This window comes from Gossypium hirsutum, chromosome D01 (genome assembly GCF_007990345.1).
Source record: "Gossypium hirsutum isolate 1008001.06 chromosome D01, Gossypium_hirsutum_v2.1, whole genome shotgun sequence".
Lineage (NCBI taxonomy): Eukaryota > Viridiplantae > Streptophyta > Magnoliopsida > Malvales > Malvaceae > Gossypium > Gossypium hirsutum.
In genome coordinates, this window is record NC_053437.1 from 43,669,371 (window position 1) to 43,677,165 (window position 7,795).

The 7,795-nt window shown below is 31.3% G+C and overlaps 1 protein-coding gene across 3 annotated transcripts; it reads left to right on the forward strand.

Annotated features, from left to right (window-relative positions):
• The first annotated feature begins 2,425 nt into the window (after positions 1–2,425).
• On the forward strand, positions 2,426–6,759 carry LOC107913459 (uncharacterized protein At2g02148). 3 transcript variants are annotated; one of them, XM_016842046.2, is made up of 9 exons: positions 2,426–2,570; positions 2,765–2,979; positions 3,090–3,216; positions 3,633–3,980; positions 4,067–4,229; positions 4,663–4,786; positions 5,084–5,146; positions 5,801–6,058; positions 6,241–6,759. In XM_016842046.2, exons 2-9 carry the CDS (start codon positions 2,920–2,922, stop codon positions 6,340–6,342), a joined length of 1,245 nt encoding a protein of 414 aa, XP_016697535.1. In that variant the 5' UTR covers positions 2,426–2,570; positions 2,765–2,919; the 3' UTR covers positions 6,343–6,759. The 3 variants fall into 3 exon arrangements, with proteins under 3 accessions (XP_016697535.1, XP_016697533.1, XP_016697534.1); XM_016842044.2 differs by having other exon boundaries at positions 2,765–2,975; XM_016842045.2 differs by lacking the exon at positions 2,426–2,570 and having other exon boundaries at positions 2,633–2,979.
• Positions 6,760–7,795: the final 1,036 nt, after the last annotated feature.

Genomic DNA, 7,795 nt, shown 5'->3' on the forward strand with positions numbered 1-7,795 from the left:
CGGGTTCGGGGTGTTACATTTACCATACAATTTCACACTCAAATTTATCATTCAAAATCCATTTATATAACTTAACACCTTACCAAAACATACAAACATATATATATATATATGAACATTAGCTCTCCCAAAAACAAGCATTAACCAAGGTTCAAACCAAACTATCATTCCCAAGCTAACACATATATAAACTCTTCTGTAAATGCCACATAACCAGACTTTAAAATGTTTGAAAGATTACTAAATCAATAATGGGATAGTGTAAGCTTCTCGACGATCCACTTGACACGATCTGCAAGTTGGTAATCTACAAGAAAAGGGGAAACAACAGGGTAAGCATATCGAATGCTTAGTAAGTCCATAGGCATTAAACAACAACTTACCTCAATTTACCATTTAATACGATAAGCTACTAACTTGACAAGTTTGCCTAAACATGACAACCACATATCAACAAGGTGAGTTCAATATATAACCATATCATATAGAATTATATAACATTCCAATTCACTTATAATCAACATTACAATTCCATTCACATGATCAATCAACATTTAGTTAATTCCATACAAGATTCATATCATTTTCTGAATTGAACCGATTGATCCGTTACATTTTCATATCAATTCTTTAGACTTGTATATCCAATTTGCACAATCTTTCGTACACTATTGAAATTGATTTCAAATACCAATATCAATTTTTACATTTTAAATCCCTATTAACTTGACTTGGAATCAAACAGATACATGGATCCAATCAACACCCAATTTGGCACCCAGTGCCTCATCAGACAATTTTGAAGTAAATAGTTTGCACCCAACGTTCATCGATATAACCGAAGTAAAATTTGTGCCAAGTACTCATTGACACGTAGTCGAAGTCATCTATACTGAAACTATCCTATGGCATGCCAACTATATTTGACTCTGTCAGGAACTGTTAATAGGGTAACCAATAATCTAATTTCATTATAAGTTTGATTCTCATTCTATTGATCTTAATATTATCAATTCATCAATCAAGATATCATTTCATACATAGTATAATATGAATCATCTCAATTCCAAGCCAATTTCACAATTTCACCAAGTTATACTATTTTCAATTTTATTCAATTTAATCATCTATCTCGAAAATCAATCAAATCCATATCAATATGATTCGATCAATCATAATCAAATATCAATTCATTTGATATCTCAAATTGCAATTCATCATATTCAATTTATTAGTAAATTTATCATTTCTTTACGATTTAGTCAATATCTTACCTTTTGTATCAAGTTGCGAACAATTCAAATTACCATCAAACATACACAAATTTATAATTCAAATATATAACAATTTAAATACAAACATACCATATAAACTTACTTGAAAAAAAATTAACAATTAAGTTGAAACTTTAAAGACTATTCAATAATTTTATTTTTTTCCTAATTATTTTTTATTTTATCCAATTTCCAATCTATCCAATTTTGTAGCCGAATATGAAACGTCTCTTTGGGTTTTCTCTCCTCCAAGATTCTGCCAAGAAAGAAGATGAAAATAAAGATATAATTTTATCCTTTTAATTTATCTTTTATAGTTAGATTAATGATTAATTAACCTTATTTTAATTAATTAAACATAATTAACTTAACTAATCAAGCCATTAACATTATATAGTGGATTCTTCTATCACTTTCCACTATCTAATATAAATAAAAGGTCCAATTGCTCATTTGGTCCTTTAGCAATTTAAAAATCATTAACAATTGGACTTTTTTAACTTTTACGATTTAGCCCTTATAGCTTAATTAATTATTCATTTATCAAAATCAAGGGGCTCAATTTTAATTAACTTTTATCCTAACATCACAAATATTAAATAAAAATATTTACAGACTCGAACATCGAAAATGAAATTTTGAAACTGTTATTTTCGACACCACTAAAAATCGAACTGTCACAACTTTTGCACCAAAAGAATGCTATTCTAATCTCAACCTTGAACAACTCGGGACTCTCGGCACTAAAATATAAATTACCTCCAATAACATTTATATATACTATATTATGGCATACCTATTATATGAATGAAAATATTAACATAACAATTTTATAAGCAAATTGATATACACCCTAAATATGACTTGGATTGAAACAGTAAGATTATGTTAGTAAAAGTCATAATAATTTGGATTCAATTTTTATTATTTACATTTTTATTATGTGTATTTTTTTTAAGTTTATCAAATTACAAAATGATATAAATATTTTCAAAATAATTATATATTTTTATAGGAGAAAATAATTTTTAATAATTTTTTAATTAATTAATTAGTGATATCAACCCAATTATTTCCTTATATGCATTATAGAGTATCGATAAAAACCATGCTTTTTAAAAAAAATTTTAAAAATTTGATGGTAAATAAGATAATAAGGATAACAACGGCGACGAGAGCAAAATAAACAAAGTAGCTTATGAAAAGGAGATAATAAAAAAGAAAAAGAAAAAAAGAGTCAAACCCTAGTGGTTTGGGAAGAGGTGTGGAGAGAAAAGAGCGAGGTTTGGGTTTCAGGTATGGTTTCAGGCTTGGATTTTTTGTTCTTCCCTTTTTCTTGTATAAATAGCCGTTAAAAAAAATACTTTGGCCCTTCCTCCTCTCCTTTCCCCGCACTCCAACCAGAGAAAAGATGAAAACCCTAAAGCTTGCTAGTTGATACCATCATGGCTTTTTCTCTAATAGTGTTTCTCTTTCTTTGCTTTTGGCAGCCTAAAACAACGAAGCGAAAGAAGAAAGTGTTGAATTAAAAATAAAAGGATGGGGAGTAGACTTCCAGTCCAGCACTACAGTAATTCCTTCATCCCCACCTCTCTTCACGACCTCAACACAGTTGATTCTCGACCTTCTGAAATCGACGCCGTTGATGCCACTGATGCTTTGGATCACCACGATCACGACCATCCCGATTCCACTACTGTTGTCTGTATACTATCATTTCTTCTTCTTCTTCTTCTTCTTCTTCTTCTTCTTCTTCTTCTTTTTTCCCTTTTTTCTTAAAAAAATTTAATGATCTTTTTTTAAAATTTGGTACAGGAGTGTTTGCATGAATCTTATAGAAATTCTTTGCCAATTCATGGCGTTGGAGCGGAGGAAGAAGATCGGTCTAGCTTAGACAATGGTGATTCTTCCAGAGGAGCTTTCAGTATTTTGACAATCGAAGGTATAGACAAATTTTGATTTAATTCTTTAGGCTTCAGTTGCTGCTTTTATTTATCTAGGTACTTCTTGATACTGTTCCACTTTTAATTTATTTTTTTCTGCTTCCGGAAAAATTTGCTTTAAATAGAATGCAATCGACTAAAATGCAGTACTAATTTTAACATAATTATTTTGTTCTTTATAAAAACAATTCTCTGAATTTTTCTCTTGAAAATAAGTTTTCATATTGTAATTCTTTAAGAGTATTTTTGGCTTTTCGAATCCGTATGCTAGTTTTGCTCTCTTTTTTTCCTGAGAAAAAAGTTAGTATTAAAAATAAAAAGCAAATTGTTTTAAACTTTGAAATTGGTTTTAAATTCTGTGAATAGAGATTGACTATTTTTTTTTTTCCAAAATTGGACTTTTTTTAAATCACAGATGTTTCACCCATTGAATCAGCAAGGGCCAGATTTTTGCAAATCATAGTGGATAACTTTATTAAAGACCATGTGATTGAAGTGGTTGATAACGAGTCACCTGTGGAATATAATGCTCAGTCAGGACAAGAGAAACTGAATAAGAGAAAGACAGGAGATATACAATATGAAGGCGATCCTAGGTTCGCTTTGCCCTTAATGTATGTTGCCAATTTGTATGAAACTTTAGTTAATGATGTAAACTTGAGGATTGCTTCCTTGAATGGCATTCGTGATAAGACCATTGGGGTAGCGCTTGAAGCTGCTGGCGGATTGTACAGAAGGTTGGCTAAAAAATTCCCTAAAAAAGGTAGCATATTCTTTTGCGCCATATTATGAGGATAATATCTTGTTGCATTTCTTGAAAAAGTAATCTGGCCCTTTAATTTATATTAGGTTCTTATATGTATAAAAGAAGAGAACTTGCAACTTCTCATGAAACAAGGACAAGGTTTCCAGAACTAGTTATACAAGAAGAAAAGAGAGTTCGTTTTGTAGTTGTCAATGGTTTGGATATTGTCGAGAGACCAAATAATGTGCCTGTTGAGGATGCTGAGTGGTAAGTTCTTCCTATGGATTTGTTTTCTTTGCATCTGATTTCTGTCTTGGTCTTTATCAGCTTCACTCCATTTATTTTACTAGTTTGTCAGTGCATGTGTCTGTTATTTCTTATTTATTTGACTAATTGATCTTCCCTAAGGAGATCTGCATATGCTCCTTCGATGGGTTGCATAAGAATCAACTTATTGCTTTTCGCTAATCAAAATTCAAAAGTTAGCTGGATTCTCTTGACATGACTCACTTGGTTGTATCTAAGTTTCCATTTACTAGCTGGATTCTCATAATATGAGTTAGTGCATAGATAACTTTTTTTTTCCATGCATTAGAGACTTCCTTAACTGCTGACAACTTGGACATTTGGACTTTGAGGATTTTGAGTGACTTTTTTCCAATGTGCGGACTCCCTTTGACTATGTCTTTATTTGCTCAAGGTTTAAACGGCTAACAGGTCGGAATGAGGTTGCTATCTCTGCTCAAGACTACAAGTTTTATTCTCCAAGGCACAAGTATAGGCGTGTCACATCAAACACAGTATCTAACATCCCTGCTTTGCCTGTAAGCTTTGTACCTTCTTTTCCAACTTGATTCTTAATCTTTGAACAATAAGGTCCACTGGATATTTCTGGAAACCTAATTTCCAATATTCCTTAAAACTCTTTAGAATTTATGAGTTAGGTCCAAGCTATGGAAATTTGACATAAAATCACTTAATACATACTATAAAGGTGCATTTATCTGTTTAAGGATTTAAAGGTAATGTTAAGGATTCTCTCTCTCTCACTCATTGTAAGTAAAATTTCCATTTGTTTGCCCATGAAATATATGATGTTGTAATCATTTATATTTTTGCAGGCATTCTCTGGCAGTGACAGTTCTCCTTTGTCTAATGCACAAGGGTTTCACACCGTCAATGAAGTAAGCTCTTTGCTGATAAGAGTTGTTTGGACAGGAGTTTCCATATAACTGCATTAAATTTAGCATGGAGAAGAGAATGTGTTTGTTTGTGTTTCTAAAAATAGAAATCTTGGAGTTTAGAAGTAAATAGATAAGAAATTATATATACACTTACTTTCCTTTTCTTGTTTCTGAAAATGGATAAGCTCTTTCTATTCTACTTGCTTAGCTAAACCAAGGAGGTTATTCCATATAAAATTTGGACGAGAAGGATAAAAGGCCCAGACAGGTCCTTTCTCCTCTTATGTTCAATTTCATATATTCTTCAGCAGTAGAATTTTCATGATTGGAGCCTCTTACAAATCCTAGAAGTTTTAAAGGGAAAAACTTTGAACTTATTCGAAGATCAAGTTAAAAATTGTTTGTAGTAAGCTGAACTTATTAGACATTTAAAGAACAGTTTAATGAAGAATTTGTTTGGATTATGAATTCTGGATATTTTCCGTGGACTCTAACATTTGAAGAAAAGTGTTAAGTGCGTTGCAAGTAAATTCCAAATGTCTTACCTCCTATGAAAACATTCCAAATGACTTGGGTCAGCTATTTTAAACAGTATATAGTGCCACAAGTTGTATTTGATATTGTTTTTTGGCTATACTGTTTCAATTATTGCAGACTCAGGAGCAGACTCCTTCCAAGCATCATATACCAACAATGTCACATCAGCCTCAATTTCATCCTATTCATCAGAACCATCATCAACCAGTTCACCCAAACCAACATGGAGCTCATTTTCCCCAGAATCATCAATGTGGGCCACCATCCCACTTACCTGAAATTAGTCATGCTCACCAGTCACCAACCATGTCTCAACACATAGCTTGCTTACAACCCTTAACAGGAGGTCACGTTGGTGCACGCTTGCATGTTATGGTGAGGGACTCTATTGGCCTTTTTCCAATCTTTAGTTTGCATGCTTGCACTTTGTTGTTTGTGTTTTATAATTTACATGCTTTAATGTCATCGCAAAAGCATAATAAAGGAATGTTTATGCATTTGTCGATAAAAAAAAATCATTATATAGACTGACCTCACGTGAAATGCTTACCTTTCAGCCTACAAATCCAGCGAAATACTGCGATGAATGTGGGGCACCTTACCTGAGGGAAACATCCAAGTTCTGTTCAGAATGTGGTATAAAGAGGTTAGGGATATGATGCAGTTCAACATGATTTATTTTGAATACCCAAAGTCAATAGGGATGTTTTATATTTGGTTTTTTGGTTGTTTCCAAATATCATCATTTAGTCATGAGGTTTAAGTAATTAGTTCCTCGAAGGATACCCTCATAGTTTATCAAACTTAATGTGCTCTCCTTTGTATAAAAAGAATGTATTAATTATAGTTTAGTCTGGCAAAGAAAGCTGAGGCCATTATGCATATACATACTTTTTGAGGGTCAATTCTTGATGTGGTCTAAATTTTGTTTCATAATCTTTTGAGGAAAAATATGTCGTACTGTGGAAAAACTTGTGAGCTATTTTTTATAAGCTACCAGGATTTTGCTGTAAGGGTCCTGGAAAAGGATAATCATTGCTAATTGCTTAATGCTAACAACCATTTTCTTTGTTGTATATTATCAATTATGTTGCCATCCCCAATGGGGCAGGTATTGTTGTTCAACCTGACTTGATTTTTACCCTTCACCTTTAACCTCTTCTGAGAAAAGAAAAATTACATGATCTCGTCCTGCCTTAAAATATCCCATAAATTTTTTATTTTATATTAATTCTTACAAGATTAAATAATATATATTATAAAATTTTATAAAAATAATTAAAATGCTATAAAGTCTTATTAAGTTTTTAAGTATATTTTAAGCCTAACTGATCAGACCCCAAAATTTTAACCTGCCTTGCGCACTTTAAACAGTCAATTCTATCTACACCATAATATAATTAGTTTCTTAAGTTGTTTTTGTCTTGATTTTTCTTTCATAATATTATTTTTAATACCAACATAATACAATTAGAGAATTTTTGGATTTGTGTTGTTTTTGTGCTGTGACGTGTATATTTTTGTAGTAATTCAACTGGGATAAAATTTTGTGACATGATCTGTTCATGTTGTTTTTGTAATTTTGTGTGCTCAAAGCATCATAAATTTATATATTTTTGTTACATGCTAATAATCTATTTCATATAAATTTTGATGCATTCATCTATTCAGTTGTGTTCATGCTATTCTTTTTGTTTCGACATGTTTTAAATTTTGTGAGAATTTACACATATATATTACAATTACAAATATATATTTAAAAAATTATAAAATAAAATTAAACCAATACAAAACATAAATAAATAAAAAATTAAATAAAATAATTAGCAAGGCTTAAACAAAGGTACTAAAGAACCGAGGGCGTCAACTTTTTACTAGCAATGTCAAGGACGTTTTAATTAGTTTCTCATATTGTATTTAAATTTATTCTATATTAGGAATTTGCAACAATATTTACCAATTATCGCGCAGTCCTTTGAATGTTGGAATGCAAAGGACTGGTGCCTTTAAGAAATGATAACTGCACGCGGTCCTTCAAATTTTGTATGTCCTCCCATAACGGGGCCCACTTCCAATAAAAAAAGTTTCTTCCTCTAAATTAATAGATCCCGT

Coding starts and splice junctions, on each gene's coding strand:
- LOC107913459 (XM_016842044.2), top strand. CDS start 2,814: ATGGGGAGTAGACTTCCAGTCCAGCACTACAGTAATTCCTTCATCCCC. Junction 3,217..3,632: donor CAGTATTTTGACAATCGAAG/GTATAGACAAAT, acceptor TTTAAATCACAG/ATGTTTCACCCATTGAATCA. Junction 3,981..4,066: donor TAAAAAATTCCCTAAAAAAG/GTAGCATATTCT, acceptor AATTTATATTAG/GTTCTTATATGTATAAAAGA.